Source organism: Leopardus geoffroyi, chromosome C3, assembly GCF_018350155.1.
Source record: "Leopardus geoffroyi isolate Oge1 chromosome C3, O.geoffroyi_Oge1_pat1.0, whole genome shotgun sequence".
NCBI classification, from domain to species: Eukaryota; Metazoa; Chordata; class Mammalia; order Carnivora; family Felidae; genus Leopardus; species Leopardus geoffroyi.
The window spans coordinates 146814199-146833054 of NC_059338.1; the positions used below are offsets into that span (position 1 = coordinate 146814199).

General features: G+C 37.7%; 1 protein-coding gene across 1 annotated transcript in view; it reads right to left on the reverse strand.

The window, feature by feature from the left end:
• The window catches only part of RP1 (RP1 axonemal microtubule associated), a 206728-nt gene that overhangs the window by 45817 nt on the left and 142055 nt on the right, over window positions 1-18856 (reverse strand). Inside the window, exons 9-12 of the mRNA XM_045455237.1 lie at window positions 14020-14095; window positions 13047-13123; window positions 12911-12942; window positions 12639-12768 (exon numbers count right to left, since the gene is read on the reverse strand). Of these exons, the coding sequence (XP_045311193.1) occupies window positions 12639-12768; window positions 12911-12942; window positions 13047-13123; window positions 14020-14095 (315 nt within the window). The remainder of the gene's footprint in view (window positions 1-12638; window positions 12769-12910; window positions 12943-13046; window positions 13124-14019; window positions 14096-18856) is intronic.

Sequence of the window (18856 nt, forward strand, 5' to 3'; positions counted from 1 at the left end):
TTGGATAAACTCCTAGTAGTGCTATTGCTGGGTCATAGGGTAATTCTATTTTTAACTTTTTGAGGAACCTCCACTGTTTTCCAGAGTGGATGCACCAGTTTGCATTCCCACCAACAGTGCAAGAGGGTTCCCCTTTCTCCACATCCTTGTCAACATCTGTTGTTTCCTGAATTGTTAATTTTAGCCATTCTAACAGATGTGAGGTATGTCATTGTGGTTCTGATTTGTATTTCCCTGATGATGAGCGACGTTGAGCATCTTTTCGTGTGTCTGCTGGCCATCTGGAGATCTTCTTTGGAAAAGTGTCTATTCATGTCTTCTGCCAATTTCTTCACTACATTATTTGTTTTTCGGTTGTTGAGTTTGGTTAAGTTCTTTATAGATTTTGGATACTAACCCATTATCTGATATGTCTTTTGCAAATATCTTCTCCCATTCTGTCAGTTGCCTTTTACTTTTGTTGATTGTTTCCTTTGCTGTGCAGAAGCTTTTTATCTTGATGACGTCCCAATACTTCATTTTCCAGCAATATATTTTTGCGTATATGTCCAAAGAATATGAAATCATTATCTTAAAGAGGTATCTGTACTCCTATGTTCATTCACAGTAGCCAGGAAATGGAAAAAAATCTAAGTGTCATTCAACAGATGAATGGATAAGAAAATATATATAGATGTAGATGAATATTTTTCAGCCACAAAAAAGAATGAAATCCTGACATTTGTAACAACATGGATGGACCTTGAGGGTATTATGCTAAGTAAAGGAAGTCATACAGAGAAAATCAGATACCATATGGTTTCACTTATATTGAGAACCAATTTTTTTTTTTTTTTTTTTTTTTTTTTTTTTTTTTTTTTTTTGTAAATCTGACACTGAACTGTGGAGAACAAACTGAGGGTTGCTGGAGGGGAGGTGGTTGAGGCATGGATTAAATGGGTGATGGGTATGAAGGAAGGCATTTGTGATGAGCACTGGGTATTGTATGAAAGTGACGAATCACTAAATTGTACACCTGAAACTAATATTACACTGTATGTTAACTGGAATTTAAATAAAGACTTGAAACTACAAAAAAAAGAAAACCAAAGCTGAACTGAGAGAAACGGAGAGCAGACTGGAGGTTGCTAGGCCGAGAGGTGGGGAAATGAGATGCTGGCCAGTGTACAAATTTCCAGTTATAAGATGAATGAGTTCTGAGGGTGTAATATACAGCATAGTGACTATTACCAACAATACTGTATCAAATACCTGAAAGTTGCTCAGAGATTGGATCTTGACTGTTCTCACAACAAAAACAATGGTAATTATAGGCCATTAACGCAAATGTGCAAACTAACCCTACTGCGGTAATCATTTTGCAATATACACATTTATAAAATCATCATGTTGTGTATCTAAACTTACACATTGTTCTACGTAAATTATGTCTCAATAACTCTGAAGAGTAAAAAGAATTAGTAAAATCAAAAGTTGAAAAGACTCCTCACTCCTCCCAAAGTAGATACACCAATCTCATTGGAATGTAAACTCTAAGCAGGCACAGGTTTTGTTTGTTTGATTCCTGTAATGTTTCCAACATCCAGACCAGTACTTAAGTGTGTGTGTATGTATGTATGTATGTGTTTACATTTAATAAGTCTCTCCTGTGAACAGAATTTATAATTTCTAAAAAAGAAAAAAAAAACTAGAAATCTCACTTAAATTACAGTTAGAGTTATCTGCCATGAGTAAGCAAAGTTTAGTATAAGAATAGAAATACTTAGTTTTAAGAAAATATATTTATTCAAGTAACCTTTATTAACTCTAAATCTAATATGAAAAACTGTATCATGAATCCAGAAGACGCCAGAGAAATGTAGTAATATTTAATTTTTAAATTATTTTCAATAGGGTTCTTAGTAAAATTAGAAATATGTGACTTTTTCTATCACTCTAAAGGACAAGTATTTAAAAATCAATAACCACATTACATATAAGGGGGAATCTACTTTCCCCATCCTAACTCTCACACTCCCCTACACTCCATACCATGGAATAGAGCACCTCTGGAGCTTTGACAGAAGCTAGTATTACAGTCTAGGCCCTTTCTGTTCCCAAAGGAGCCACCCTCAGGGGAGGTCCTTTCTGCTGTGCTCTTCGTCACTTGTAAGGGGCAGCTCTTTGTCACTTGTAAGAGTTAATATCCTCATTTGACTCCATCAGCAGTAATGCTGAGATCTCAATTTCCATGTGTCTGCGTTCTGTATCTTATTCTGTAATTGATTCTGTACACAGGAAGGGAAAAAGGTGGTATTATTTATCAACTCCTCTTCAAATACCCAATTCTTAGCAAACAATAAAGACATTCCATTAATATTAGTTACAAAATGAGAACATCAGTATTACCAACATTATTTTGCCTTCTTAAGGATGTTCTTGCCAGCTGAAAAGTGCTTGAAATCAAAACAGATCTAACTATTGGGAAGTAGATAAGTTTATTATATTTGTAATACCTGAAAAAACTCTTTAAAGTAGTAAAATTCAAAAGAAATACCTGACAAATAGGCACCTATTAAATACTGAATAGAACATAAAAGCTGTAGATTTATTTTTATGTATATGTTATTTATAATAGAAAGGGGGTTATTTATAATAGAAACCAAAACCTTCATAATAACACTAACAAGGCAATGCAGTAACTACATGAAGAGAGAAAATAGTTTAAAATATATATATGAAGTTCTGAAAAACTAAGTGTAGGACAAATTCCTAAAGGAAAAGTCTGAACACTGAAGACATGAATTTCTCAAGTATAATATATAGATTTAATGTAATTTTAACAAATTTTCCTTCAGGATTTCCTTTGGAATGATGAAAAAATTTAATGTTAATTTGAAAGAAAAACCATATAGATCAACTCTGATAAATGTTTTATGCTGTAGTTTGAGTATTTTTTAAGAGCACGTGCAAATCAGGGAGGGGCAGAGAGGTTTCAACGCAGGCTGCATGGTAACAGCAGAAAGCCCCATACAGGGCTCAAACTCAGGAGCCCTGAGATCACAACCTACCCCTGTGGTTTGAGTATTAAAATGTCAAGTCATGGGGCATCTGGGTGGCTCAGTTGGTTAAGCATCCGACTTCGGCTCAGGTCATGATCTCACAATTTGTGGGTTCGAGCCCACATGGGACTCCCTCCTGATAGCTCAGAGCCTGGAGCCTGCTTTGAATTCTGTGTGTGTCTCTCTCTGCCCCTCCCTCCACTCACGCTTTGTGTCTGTCAAAAATAAACATAAGGGAGGGAGGGAGGGAGGGAGAGAGAGAAAGAAAGAAAGAAAGAGAAAGAAAGAAAGAGAAAGAAAGAAAGAGAAAGAAAGAGAGAGAAAGAGAGAGAAAGAAAGAAAGAAAGAAAGAAAGAAAGAAAGAAGGAAGGAAGGAAGGAAGGAAGGAAGGAAGGAAGGAAAGAAGGAAAGAAAGAAAGAAAGAAAGAAAGAAAGAAAGAAAGAAAGAAAGAAAGAAAGAAAGAAAGAAAGAAAGAAAGAAAGAAAGAAAGAAAGAAAGAAAGAAAGAAAGAAAGAAAGAAAGAAAGAAAGAAAGAAAGAAAGAAAGAAAGCTCAAGTCTTTGAAATTTCAAAGTACCTCTCACTTTCAGCTCAGGTGTGGTTGCTAGAAGCTACTCGGAAGGGAAAGGAGCATTACCTGGTTTCTCCCGGTTTCCCTCGTCACCTTCACTCACCAGGTGAAGTTAGTATGTGATTTATCGCACATATGAATTACTGTGGATGCAGAATTGCAGGCCCAGCTTGTTGGTCATTGCCATTTCTCCACCAAACAATGCAGGAATCAAAATAATGACTCTAGTGTCTGTCACGCTAGATTAGCATTCTCGTACTACCATCAACAGCTTCCTGATATTGAAGAATCCTATCAAGGCGAGGCCTTTTTGCACTGGGCAGCCATCGGGGGCAGCTAGATGGCACCTGCTTACGTGTTCTATCTGTGCCTCGTCTAAAATCCCTGGAACCCCAGGAATCCATTCCTCAGATTCAAGAGAGATCAGGGACTGAAGTCAGTCTCTGACCTTCCTATGGTCCTTCCCTATGATCTAGTGCTTCTAGTCCACTCTCTCGCCATCCGACAGACAGACAGCCTGCAGGAAGACACCAGTGTATCACATAGACAAGGAGTCCCTACGCAGCAGGCAGCTGTCAGTCAGCCAGCCACACTTCCATGAGTTCAGCCGTGAGGACACAGCAAGCCTCGCTGAATTTAAGTAGTTTATTGGACACAAAGTGCAGGTCCATACCGATTCCCCTGACGCCCGAGCCCCATCAGGGCAACGCAGAGCAGGGCGAGGTAACTGCCACTGCACACTGTGACGCGGGACCACACCCGAGAACTTCGAGCTGGGCAAAGCCCCACGCTTATTAGGAACCGCTTGCAAACCCGCCCGATCTTTGACCACGGAGAGGGATTATCTTAACTAGAAAACAAATGTTCTCTGAGGAAAGCCGGAAGACCTTACTATCCCTGAAGGTCTTCAGGAAAGGAGATGTTCTTTGTCTTGCAGTATCTCTTTACACAGATATTCTTAAAGTGGCCACGGAGAGCTTTGCGCAGGAGACCCAGATCATACAGAAATGTGAGAGACACAGGGAGAAACTGTCCCCTGACAACACGTTGTCTTCATGTACACACCTCCAAAACTTCCCGGAGAACGCTGGATCTTCCACTCCAGTAGGGAACAGCAAAAGACGAAGTGCTAGGAGAAGGTGCTAGAGCCACTCCCTCCAACCTACTGCAGTCCTGAGGCCCTTTACAGAAAGCCAGTTCAAGTCGTGACATGAAGTGTGCATTCCTGGCTCAGTTTGCCACTCTGCCTCTTCCTGTTATACCTGTTTGTTTGTAATGCGCTCCCATCAACCAGACTGGCAAGTGAGATAATGCCTTTGTGAGAACTGGAAAGAGTTGTCCTTTTCCCAAAACACATTATTGCCTTTTTTGTTAGAAATTGTTAATAAGTGTACAAATCTGTAACAACTACAGATGTAAAGTTTACCTCTGCTCTCGTGCAGTGCACAGGGGCTCATGATGTTAGTCAACCACAGTAAAATACCATAACATAAAATGCACCATTTTAACCATTTTGAAGTGTACAATTCAGTGGTACATTCACAGTGTTGTGCAAATAATCACCCCAAAAGAAACCTGTAGCCATTAAGCTGTCAATCTCTCTTCCCCTCACTTCCAGCAGCCTTCGATCCACTTTCTGTCTCTATAAATTTGCCTATTCTGATATTTCATATAAATGAAATCATTCAATATTTGATCTTTTATGTCTGGCTTTTCACTTAGCATGTTTTCACAGTCCATTCATGTTGTAGCATAAATCAGTACTTCATTCCTTGTACAGCTGAATAATGTTCCATTGTATGGATATCACATTTGTTCACTCATCAGGTGATGGGTATTTGGGTTGTTTCTGTCTTTTGGCTATTGCGAATAGTGCTGTAAACATTCGTGTACACATTTTTATTTTCAGTTCTCTTAGAGTGGAAACGCTAGGTCACATGGTAATTCTATGTTTAACTTACTAATTGCCAAATCATTTTCCAAAGCAGTTGAATCATTCTGCATTCCCACTGGCAACATATGAAGGTTCTGATTTCTCCATATCCTCACAAGCACTTATGTTCTGTTGTTTGTTTGGAATTTCCAGATGATAATTTTATAATAACAATTACAGTTTTTCATATTTTTTATTCAAGTATAATTAATATACAGTGTTATATTAGTTTCAGGTGTATACTATTCAACAATTCTATACATTTCTCAGTGTTCAAGGTAAGTGTACTCTTGATCCCCTTTATCTATCACACCATCCCCCATCCACCTCCCCTCTGGCAATCACCAATTTGTTCTCTATATCTAAGATTGTGTGTGTGTGTGTGTGTGTGTGTGTGTGTGTGTGCATGTGTATTACCTCTTCTTTATGCATTCATCATAAATAATGCTGCAATAAATATAGGGGTGAATATACCTTTTCAAATTAGTGTTTTCATTTTCTCTGAGTAAACACCCAGTAGTAAAATTACTTGATTATATGGTAATTCTATTTTTAATTCTTTAAGAAATCTTTATACTGTTTTCCACAGTGGCTGTCACAATTTGCATTCCCACCAACAGTGCACAAGGGCTCCTTTTTCTCCACATACTCACCAACAGTTGTTATTTCTCATGTTTTTTATTTTTGCCTGTTGACAGGTGTAAAGTGACACCTTATTGTGGTTTTAATTTGCATTTCCCTGGTGATTAGTGATGTTGAGCATCTTTTCATATGCATATGAAAAGCCATCTGGATATCTTTCATAGCCATCTGTATCTCTTCTGTGGCAAAATATCTATTCAGGTCCTTTGCCCATTTTTAATCAAATTCTTTTAGGTTTTGGTTTTGAAGTTGTGTAAGTTCTTTATATATTTTGGATATTAATCCCTTATCAGATATATCATTTGCAAGTATCTTTTCCCATTCAGTAGGCTGCCTTTTTGTTTTGTTGATGGTTTTTTTCTGTGCAAAAGCTTTTTATTTTGGTGTAGTCCCAGTAGTTTAATTTTGCTTTTGTTTCCCTTGCCAAAGGAGACATAACTAGAAAAATGTTTCTATGGCTGATGTCAAAGAAATTACTGCCTATATTTTCTTCTAGCAATTTTGTGGTTTCAAGTCTCATATTTAGGTCTTTCTTTTCTGTTATTTTTATTATAGCCATCCTAGTGGGTATGAAGTACTATCTCCCTGTAGTTTTGATTTGCACTTTTCTAATATTAATGACAGTGGACATCTTTTTATGCATTTTTTGGCCATTTGTAGATCTTCTTTGATTAAATGTCTATTCAGTTTCTGTGGTCATTTTTAGTTTTTTTTTTATCATGTTGTTGAGTTTTAAGAACTTTTTATATATTCTGGGTACTAGAGCATGATCAGATATATGATTTGCAAATATCTTCCCCCATTTTGGGGGTCACCTTTCCATCTCTTAATAGTATCCTGTGATGCATAAGAGTTTTTAATTTGATGATGTCCAACTTACCTATTTTTTCTTTGTTGCTTGTGCTTCTGATGTCATATCCAAGAAACCACTGACTATTCCAACGATATGCAGACATACACATATATTTCCTTCAAAGAGTTTTATAGTCTTAGATCTTATGTCTTTGGTCCATTTGACTTAAATTTTGGATGTGATGTGAGGTAAAGGTCCACCTCCATTCTTTTGTGTTTGGACATCCAGTTGTCCCAGCACTATTTGTTGAACAGGCTATTATTTCCCCAATTGAAGGTCTTGGCACCCTTGTCAAAAATCAATGACCATACATGTACAGGTTTATTTCTAGGCTCCCAATTCTACTTGCGTTGTGTATAATTTAAGTTTTCTGTATATTATGACGGTTTGACATCTTAAAATTTTTTTCTGGCTGGGAGAGACTGCGTCACTCTGGGCTAAATTCTTAGAGATGGTAAAAGTCCCAGACTACAGCAGACCTGTAATATTCAAACTAACCAATCCAGAGTCATACTTCCTCTTTCGGGCCCACGTACCCCAGGAGGCAACGTTCCTCTGTCTTAACCATCCCAGGGCCAAGTACCAGGCAACTAGAGACCACCTCTAGAGTCCAAAACGCAGTGAAACTATTCAAATTAGCCAATCCTAAACTGTTTACCCTGCCCTTCCTTGCCTTTCCCGTGGAAATCCGAATAAAGGTCATGGCCTAAGTGCTCCCTCTCTCCTATCTTCTGTCTTCTGAATTCCCTGGTGTTTTTCTGTGGTCCTGCATGATACATTATGCCTCCTGTCTCTAGGATCTGTGAATATAATGAAACTTGTTTTTCTGAGCCTCTCCTGTGTCTTCTGCACCTGACTGATCATCCCATAAAATATATAAAACACATTGTTCTATATGTCAATATTTATGCCGGTACCATACCATTTTGATTACTGTAGCTTTATGGTAATTTGTCAGATCAGGAAATGTGAGTCTTCCAATTTTGTTCTTTTTCAGTACTGTTTTGGCTATTCAGGGTTCCTGATAAATTTATATTTATATTAAATGTATAAATATAAATTTATCAGGGTTCCTGATAAATTTATATTAATTCCATATAAATTTTGGATTAGTTTTCCCATTTCTGTAGAAAAGGCATTTTGACAGGGATTGAATCAAATCTGTACATAATTTGGGGAAGTACGGTCATCTTCACAATATTAAGTCTTCCAATCCATGAACATAGGATATTGTTCTACTTCTTTAGGTCTTCCTTAATTTCTTTCAAAAATGTTTTATGGTTTTCAGTGTAGAAAAAAACTGAATATACAGGACTTCCTAATCCACCAGTAAAAAATGTAGAAATGAATCAGCAATGCAAGAAAGATGATGAGAATTCAGATTAGAGAGAGGAGAGATGCTGCCATAACTTAGTGTGAGGGGAAGGCGGAATCCATCATAGTGTCTAGGGTGAGAATATACTGACACATCTTTCTTACAGGTGGGTAACTCTGGGTCAGGGTCTCTCATGAGATTACACTCAAGTTGTTGATTGGGGCTGTTGTCATTTGAAGGCTTGACTGGGGCTGGAGGATACTCTCATGAGATGGATCACTCAACATGGCTGTTGGTAAGAAGCTGCTGTTCCTTTCCAAGTTGGAAACCCTCTCCATAGGGTTGCTTGGATGTCCTAAAGACATGGCAGTTGGCATCCTCCAGAGTGAGTGATCCAAAAAGAATACCAGGAAAAATCGATAATGCCTTTTATGACCTTGCTTCAAAAGTCACACACAATCACTTCTAACATATTTTTTTTTGGTTTATTTATTTTGAAAGAGAAAGCATGGGAGAGGCAAAGAGAGAGCGAGAGAGAGAATCCCAAGCAGGCTCTATGCTGTCAGCACAGAGCCCAACATAGGGCTCGATCCTATGAACCATGAGATCATGACTTGAGCTGAAATCAAAAGTTGGACACTCTACTGACTGAGCCGCCCAGGCCATATTCTATTTGTTAGAAGAAAGTCCCTTAGTCCATCCCATATTCAAGGGGAGAAGAGTGGGCCCACATCTTGAAGAAGTCCGTGTCAAGTCATTTGTGGACAGATTTTTAAAACTCCTACACTGAAGAATGTAGTCACCTCTTCCATATGCACTAGTCTAACACGGAACCAAATAACCACTCCACAAACAAAAATCAAAAATCCATCATCAAAACCTGGTACAGTAGTTCCTCCTTATCCATAGAGGATACATTGCAAAACCTCCAGTGGATGCCTAAACCTGCAGACGGCACCAAACCCTATATATTCCATGTTTTTTCCTTTGCATAAATGCCTATAATAAAGTTTAATTTATGAATTAGGAGCAGTAAGAGATTAACAACAGCTAATAATAAAGTAGGAAAATTATAATAATATACTATAATAAAAGTTATGTGAATGTGGTCTCTTTCTCTCTCTCAAAATATCTTATTGTATTGTACTCGCCTTTCTTCAGGTGATGATGTGAGATGATAAAATGCCTACATGATGAAATGAAGTGTGGTAAATGACGTAGGCATTGTGACATAGTGTCATGCTACCACTGACTTTCTGACGACATGTCAGAAGAAGGATCATCTGCTTCCACATCACAGTTGACTGCAAGTAACTGAAACTGTGAAAAGCGAAACCAGGGATAAGGGGAGACTACTGAACAACTATTGACCTCGATTCTTAGAGACAATGCAGAAGACAATAATGACTATTAGAAACTTACAGTGGAACGATATATTTTACATTTTTAAAATTCATGCTTACTCCTGTTAGATTATAAGTCAAATCTCATTTAGGTTATGAATTTTTTTCTTCAAAACTATAAAGTGAGAAAACTATGGAAAGCTATTTTATAGTAAATGTTTTGAAATTTGGGGGTAGGGGAAGTTTGTGAAAGTGGCCCTGACATAAAGTAACTATCAAGGGTTTGGAATTAAAAACTGAATTGCTTTGGTTGTCTGGCCCTTCTTTTTGGTTCTAAGATATCACACTAAAGACAAGAAGACTTGTTTATGATTGTCATTCTCAATGTTGGCATAGTATTGTTTTTAATACCTATTTCAAAGATCTTCCCATGCTGTGTCATGCTTTTAGGTCCGGTATTGCCAATAAATGGTTTAGCAGCTCTCAGAGAAATGAGCATCTAACTCTCTGTGTATGGAAATAGCTAAATTTACAATCAGCTTGATGACTAAACAAAAGTTATTGTTTCATGGTGATAAAAACAACATTGTTTTGTAGAGTGAAAAGTATAAGCAAACTTATCTCAGAGACAAGTTCTTAAAATATTTTCCTGAAAAGATGTCCATGGGTCAGCACTGTTCATCACAACACTTTCCAGGCATGTGCAAACTGATTCATGAGTGTGAATTTATAGGATACTGAGCATAACATCAGGAAATAATGCTGCAAGTAATTATCACACATAAAAGACCTCCTGTTGCAAAAATGTCAGTTATGCCAAGGAAAATTACTCATACTATCCTGTACCTCCCATGTTGAGGACTGCTCATTCTACTTTATATATTAAAGGACGTGCATATTAAGATGCTAGAAATGCTTCGGGGTAAAAAGTTTCTCTTTTTCATATCTACCAGTTAGTGTGGTCTACACAGGAACCCACATATTTGACTATAGGGCAAGAACTCAGTTGGAGCTGTCGGAGCATCAATTCTTTCTGTATGGCTGTCTGGGCTTTCTTGTAGCAGGAGGACTGGCTTCCAAGAGGAATTAATCCAAGAGATAAAGGTAGAAGATACAGATTTTGCAAGTTACAGTGTTGCCCCATCTGCACTGTATTAGTCAAAATGTGTAGAAAGGCTTGATCCAGTAAAGGGTAAGTAAGGAAATGAATCCCACTTCTTGATGTGGAAGTGGCAAGGTCCCTTTACAGATTAGGTTGTATGACGAGTGTGAGAAGGCAATCCTCCCTACATCTGTCATTCTCCTGCAGAGGCCGGCCCTCTGAATAAAGACACTTACAAAACGTTTATATAAGGAAACAATCTGTCATAATAAAGCTTCGAGATCTCTCCCCCTCCACTTCCTTTCCCTTACCTCTCTTCTCCTCTTCTCTCATCTCTCTCCCTCCCTCTCTTCCTTTCCTTCCCTCTCTCTCTCTCTCTCTCTCTCTCTCTGTCTCTCTCTCTCTCTGCCCCAGGAGAATAAGAAGGTAAAGGCCTTTCCTTCCCTTCCCTGGAGAAGATTTGTTTATATTCCAGAATGAAAAAAGGTGTTGTCTGTCTCCTTTCTCTCTGTCTCTGTCTCTCTCTCTTTTTCTGAAAGGAAGGATGGGCAACCCTATATAAGACCAGAGTTTCCTGACTTGGGGATTTCTCCCGTTTAATGCACCCACCCACATATGCAGGTTCCGTCAAGCCTTCACCTCAAATGCTGTGGGATTCAGACTTGGGGAACCAACCAAGATGTTGCTCTGGCTGCTGCACTTGCAGTGGGAAATGAATGGTCTTGCTCTTTGACTGTGCTCTCATGTTTTCTGAAAATAGGGCAACACTTAGACCCTTCACAGTTTCTGATTTAACAATAGCAGATACTTTTGCGACCACATTTGGAAACACAATATACTATATTCAATAAGGAAAAAACCACCAGCCCCAGGGACCTGGATATAAAGGGCCACTTTGAATGATCTAAGTAGGTAAATCATTCCAAATGGGAACCAACAGGTAAAGAAAATGTCTAAGGGATAGATTAATTTTGGAAAGAGAAGCTACTAGGAAGTATTCTTAGCCTTCCACGTATTTTCATAGAGGAGAAAACTGGATGATTCCTTGGGATCTCTAATATAAGGTAGAGGAGGTTACATTTTGAGGAAAAATCTCCAGCACATCTTAGAGGCTATTAAACAACATGGTTTCTAACAAAGTACAGCAAAGTCATATTCATAGACGCAGCTGGAAAATTTTGCTTAAATACTAAATTTGTTTCAAAAAGAGTTAGAGGTTTGGGTTTATAGTCAAAGATCTAACATTATCAGTTTGCCCCTTCTTCACTAGTTCTTATGGTCAAGGCATCACTAAACGTCAAATCTAGACTTTCTTTGCCTAGTTTTTCCTCTGTATCTTTATGATGGCACTAGCTACCAAGAAAAAAGAAAAACCAAATCATCATTAGAATCGTATGTGTTTGTTCTCGTTTTTAGGTTGTGACCCTCTGGAATTCAGAATACTGTCTTAGTTATTTCTGTGGCCCTCAAATTATTTAACATAGTGTTTTGAACAGAACAGTCACTCAATATTTAGTAGAACCAACCTAATTCCTTAATGGCCATACCATTCAAGAGCTCAATTTTGTGAACAATTAATGTTAATTGCCTACATTTTATTCTTCAATTAATAGCAAATATAAGTTTTTTCATGATGTACTGTTCCGCAAAATGACATCATCTGCCCGGATTTAAAGCGTGTCACTAGTGATTATTTGTATTAGTGTAAGTCGTGAATTGTTTAAATGGCCTAATACTGGTGTAAAGCCATGTGAAAAGAAGCAAAACCATAAATTAAATTGCCTTCCTCTAGTTCCCAAAACTGCCACAGCACCAGTTGCTTTGCCAAATGACTTTACCGCATTTGTCAGTCTTCTCTCCAAGTGCATCAACTGTGCCATCTGGATGCAGACGGACAAACCCTCCAGTAAGCTTGTTGTAGAATTGAAGAGTATTTCCTTTCATAAACTTCCATCTTTCTGCAGCCCACTTAATATGAAAACAAAACAAAACAAAAACACCAACATGAGAAGACAAAGAGAACATTATATACTGGTTTTTTTTAACACATCAAATAGCAATTTGGACACTATTGATACCAAATAATTTAAGGCCAAAAGTAAAATCTTACTGTTTCTTTTCTACTAAGTTCTAGCTTCTGCCCTGAAGGTATAAAGGAAAGAGAAAATCGTTAATTTCAGCAGAGTCATGCTTTCCTCAATCATCGTAAGAGAACCTTCCCAGAAATGTGTATGTATGACACTCACGCCCAAAAATGATACTGTTATCCCTGGCATACAGTTCTCTGGCAATTTTACCATCATCTTCCCCTTGATCCAGCCATCTATGGAAAGAAAAATATATCAGGAATATTGTGGCTTTACACTTACACTGAGCACTGGAAATTATGGAACCAAGTCAGAAATAACGGGTAACAGGAACCGGAAAAAGTCATAGGTATCTTGTTGGCACATGCAGAGCAGAAAATGGAAAAGGAAATGCATGAAGTGACTAAGAAAGTGCAAGGGAGGGAGGAGAGGCTGCCATCAGATTATGGGAGAGGCACCTGCTTTCCCTAATCCACAGGTCAGTCGGTCAGTTAGCTGGTCAAGGTCACAGATCTTACACCCCCTGCACCAGTTATTAAATTCCTGGTTTTAAGCCATCAACTACATTTCAAACTACAGTCAGTTATTTCATAAACGCCTATTATTGGTTCCATAGGGAAAGAGGCAGGAGAGTGCTGAAAGAAAGAGCAAATCTATCACCACTTTGGAAGAATAACCCAAAAATCAAGGCCTAGTGACAGTAAGTCAGCAAAGCCATCATTGTATAAAAAGCCACGTGCAACATTTATTTTGTACGTTTATTAAAACTGAGCTTAATTTGTGACCTAGTCCACAGGGGATCAGTTTTCTTGCCAGGGACTTTCATTCTCATATGAGAAATCATATTTTTTTAAATCTTTCCAGGTAAACCAAGGAAGATTTAATCATATTTTTTAAATCTACCTTAATTTACTGAGAAAGATTTAAACTTACATCAAGAATGATGATAAACATATTGTATATCTTTATAAATAGAAGCAGATGCCCCTAAAATTAATCTTCAAAAAAGTTACCCAGCAAAGCATTAGTGACCAGGAATAAGTGGATAAGCTATCCATTGCTCCAAAATACATGAACTTGGAACTAATATGAAATGAATCTGATGAATGTAAAAGCAAACCTACACACACACCTGTGACAGAAGAAGGCATATTCGCGGTCTGTTGTGGGATCCTTGATTACAACATCATCAAGAAACCAGCCATTTCCTAAACACAGATTAAAAGAAAGAAAACCATAAATATGTATGGCCTAGGTATTACTTGAAGTTTTGGAAAGATGTCCTGGCTTCCAAATATATGTGAAGGCTTTGTGTACTGTAAAGCTTTAATACTTCAAATAAAGCAAAATATAAGAAAAGCTATAATAAGCATTTAAAAATATTTCTTATACATGTAACAAGAGCACAACATGTTTTTAGGTTTCATGTTTTACGATATCCACCTCAATATTATTTTCCAAGAAGTTTGAAAACAGACCAATTCAACAATTTCTCTTGATTTCATAAACTGTATTTATATCCCTGGACCTAAGATCTTCCAAAATATATATACCTAATGAGCTAGCAATACTTTGTATTTCTAAAACATACACATAAAGTTAATTAAAGTTCAAATTTGAATCAAGTATATATTTTGCTGATCCAGAAAATGAACTTTTAGATACTCTGTTGAAGCACACAGACTGAGCCGGTATACATGAAGACAGTCATTTCCTTTTAAATATTTGATTTTATTTTAATTTGAAAACTGGAGTTAGTTAAGATATAATTTAATTTTACTTATAGATAAAACGGAATATTTTAACCAGTCACAGTAGTTTCATCTATACAAAAGAGTCAGCTCAAAATCTATACTCTTCTAATCAAATATCCTTGAGTTTATGACTTAATAACTAATAACTAGAGAATGAAACTTTTTTTTAGTGTGTTTATTTTTGAGAAAGGCAGAGACAGAGACAGAGCGTGAGCAGGGGAGGGGCAGAGCGAGAGGGAGACACAGAATCCGAAGCAGGCTCCAGGCTCTGAGCTGTCAGCACAGAGCCTGATGTGGGGCTCAAACTCACAGTTGTGGGATCACGACTGGAGTCAAAGTCGGGTGCCTAACCAACTTGAGCCACCAGATGCCCCTAGGATGAAACTCTTTTAACAAAGCATTCAAGGGCCTTCATTGCCTGGCTTCTGCTTACTCTTTAACTTCATCCCATATTATATATTCCCATCATGGAACCATGCCAAATTGCTCATAGTTCCCAGATCAGCATGCATCAAAACCACCAGGAGGGATTAGAAAAACACAGATTGCTGGGCCTCACACCAAGTTTCTGATGCAGTAGCCCTGCGATTAGCAACCTAAGGTGACTAACTGTCCCAGTCTGCCCTGGAAAGAGGGGTTTCCCAGGATGTTCCTATACTGGGAAAGTGTTTCCACTAAACACTAAACAGTGTTTAGTTTCAGTGCTAAAACCAGGAGAGTCCCAGGCAAACCAGAATTATTGGTCATCATATAAAAGAAACCAAGAATGGAATTTTTAATGACATCCCAGGCAATGCTGATGATCCAGGAACCACTTTGAAAACCACTGTCATAGATAATGGATATTCATAATTTACACATGGTGCTCCATCACCCATGCCATTCCGTATGCCTAAAATGCCATCCCCAAAATGCTTTATTTCATTTTTTTATTAAAAAAAAAATAGAATTACTTGTCTCCTCTAAGGAAAATTAAAATGTTACCAGAATTCTGAAATGGGTTTTAAGAGCTACTGAGGAGTCTCTAAAGAAAACTCTTGGAGATGACAAGGTACTGATTTTTAAAATACTTTGTAAGTTAATAGGTTTAATTAATAATCAGTATAAATATATTTTTTAACGTTGGCTTATTTTTGAGAGAATAAGAGCATGAGTTGAGGACGGACAGAGAGAGAGAGGGAGACACAGAATTGGAAGCAGGCTCCAGGCTCCGAGCTGTCAGCACACAGCCCAACGCAAGGCTTGAACCCACAAACTATGAGATCATGACCTGAGCCAAAGTCAGACACTTAACCGACTAAGCCACCCAGATACCCCAATTAGTAATTAGTTTAAAAGTACCTATATAAAAACATATCTCCAAGAACAGTCAAGTGGAGGCAAGATCAGCTGAAAGACAATGTAAACATGAAATAAATATCACTGTAATTCACTGAAATTTAGGAGTGGTTTTCTATACACCATACACAGACTTGTGGGTTAATTAAAATTTTACAAAATTAGATAAGAAAAAAGGTTAAACTTCAAATATTATATTTCTTTGTATAACACTAAAGATTTACTTTTTAGCCATTTTTTCCAAGTTCTTTATATGATGAGTGGTTTTTTAGTGTATCCTTTTGGAAATAATGTTATGAGACTCCGAGTGCTATTTAATCTTCTTTTTAGCAGGCTGCACCCTCCACCCCCACTGATGTGCAGCATAAGCTATACGTGTGTGCACACATTCAACTTCTGACCCAACAGGTCTAAGTGGGCACTGACTCACTGCAGACACCTAGGTAAACGCTGACTTCCTCCTCCCGCCCGCTGATACCTTCCCCATAAAAGTAAGGCATTTGCTGTGTCACTGACTCTGAGGACGGTAATCTCCCTGGTGTGACCCTCTGTTTCCGTAGAGAGGGGGAGCATGAGGCTCAGTCACACCCTTTGCTGCTGCAGAGTAAGGACAGAAGCTCGCAAAAAGGAAGGAGAGGCTGAAGAGCCCCGACTAGGCCCAACTCCACCACCCTGCTCTGCCTGGTTGGTGTGGACAGGAGTATAAGCTTAGGTCACTGGGCCTCACTGATGACTAGGGCACAGGGGGAGCAGAATGTCATCCACCCCATACTGTCCTACCTCATTCCACCTCCTGATGCTAGGCAGGGGTGGACACTCAGACACGACGAGAATTCACTGACACCAGGGGTGGGAGACAGTGGAGTGCTGACTAGCCCCAGCTTGCACTGCTTTCCCCTACTTGCAAACGACAGGGCTGTCTACGGATAAAGTTCCAAACAATCTACAAATAATAATAAATAATAATAATAGTGAATGATAATAATAATCATAAATCCCAGAAGTAAAAAGCGAGTTGAGTGACATCTTGGATACAAGACAAATCACCACACAAAAATAAATCGCATTTCTGTATACTAACAATGAACAAATGGAAACTGAGGTTCAGACACGATGCCACTTAAAATCACTGCGGAGATTAAATATTTAGGATAAACTTAACAAAACATGTACAGAATTTGTATGCTGAAAATTTTTAAATGCTGAGGAAAGAAATCAAAGAATGCTTAAACAAATGAAGAGATATACCCATACTACATTCATGGATTGGAAGTCCCAATATAGTGAAAGCATCAATTCTTGCCAAATTAATTTCTAGGTTTGATATAACTCCCTTCAAAACCCAAGCAATTTTTCTTGTAGATATGGATAAACTTTTCTAAAACTTATATAGAAAAGGAAAGGTCTTAAAATAGCTAAAACAATCTTTAAAATATTAAAATAGGAGGAATTACTGTAACTGATGTTAAGGCCTATTAAATAGCTGTCAAGACAGTATGGTATTGGCAGGACAGACACACATATCAACAGAACAGAGCAGAGAATCCAGAAATAATCCCACATCAACATGCCCAATTGCTTTATGACAAAGGTATAAAAACAATTCAGTGGAGGCAGGATAGGCTTTTAAACAAATTGTGTTAGAGTAACTGGACTTTCATAGCTAAAATAAATTAACTTCAACCTACATCTTACACTTTATACAAAATTGCAAAATAAATCATAGAATTAAAAATGAAATGTAAGGGGCGCCTGGGTGGCACAGTTGGTTAAGCGTCTGACTTCAGCCAGGTCACGATCTCGCGGTCCATGAGTTCAAGCCCCGCGTCAGGCTCTGGGCTGATGGCTCAGAGCCTGGAGCCTGTTTCCGATTCTGTGTCTCCCTCTCTCTCTGCCCCTGCCCCGTTCATGCTCTGTCTCTCTCTGTCCCAAAAATAAATAAACGTTGAAAAAAAAAATTTTTTTTTAAAATAAATAAAAAATAATAAAAAATTTAAAAAAATGAAATGTAAAACTATAAATCTAGAAATAAACAAGGAAAAAAAGTTTGTGTATAGGACTATTCAAAGAGTTCTTCAACTTAACCCCCAAATTATAATCCATAAAAAAAAAAGAATAAACTGGGCCTTATCAAGACTAAAAATTTGCTCTGCAAATGGCCTCATAAGAAGGTGGAGTGACAAGCTACAAACTGAGAAAAAATATTTGCAAACCATAAATCCAAAGGACCAGTATCTACAATATATATACAAAAAAACAAAACTTTTAAATTTTAACACTAAAAAAAATCCATTACAAAACAGACAAACAACATAAAGACATTTCACCAAAGAGGATATAAGCACATAAAAATATGCTCAACATTATCTTTATAAAAATACAAATTAAAATGAAACTGGTAAGTCACTACACACCCATCAGAATGGCACAGGGGGAAAAAAAGGCAGCAAAAACACCCAATACCAACACGGATGCTGAGAAAATGGATCACACATATACTGCTGGTGTGAATATAGAATGGTATTGCCACTATGAAAGTTTGCCAATTTATTACTAAACTAAACATGCAATTCCATATGACCCAATCAACTGCATTCTTGGGCACTGATCACAGAGAAATGAAAAGTCATGTTCATGTAAAAATCTGTACACATACAGTCACGGCAATTTATTCATCACAGCTCCAAACTGGAAGCAACCTAGATGTTCTTCAATGGGCGAATGGTTAAACTGAGGGAAAGCCGTTCCATGGAACACTACTCAGCAATAAAAAGGAACAAACTGCTGACACATAACATACACCTCGAATGAACCTCTAGGAAACTATACAGAGTAAAAGAGCCAATCCCAACAGAATGCATAACACATGATTTCATT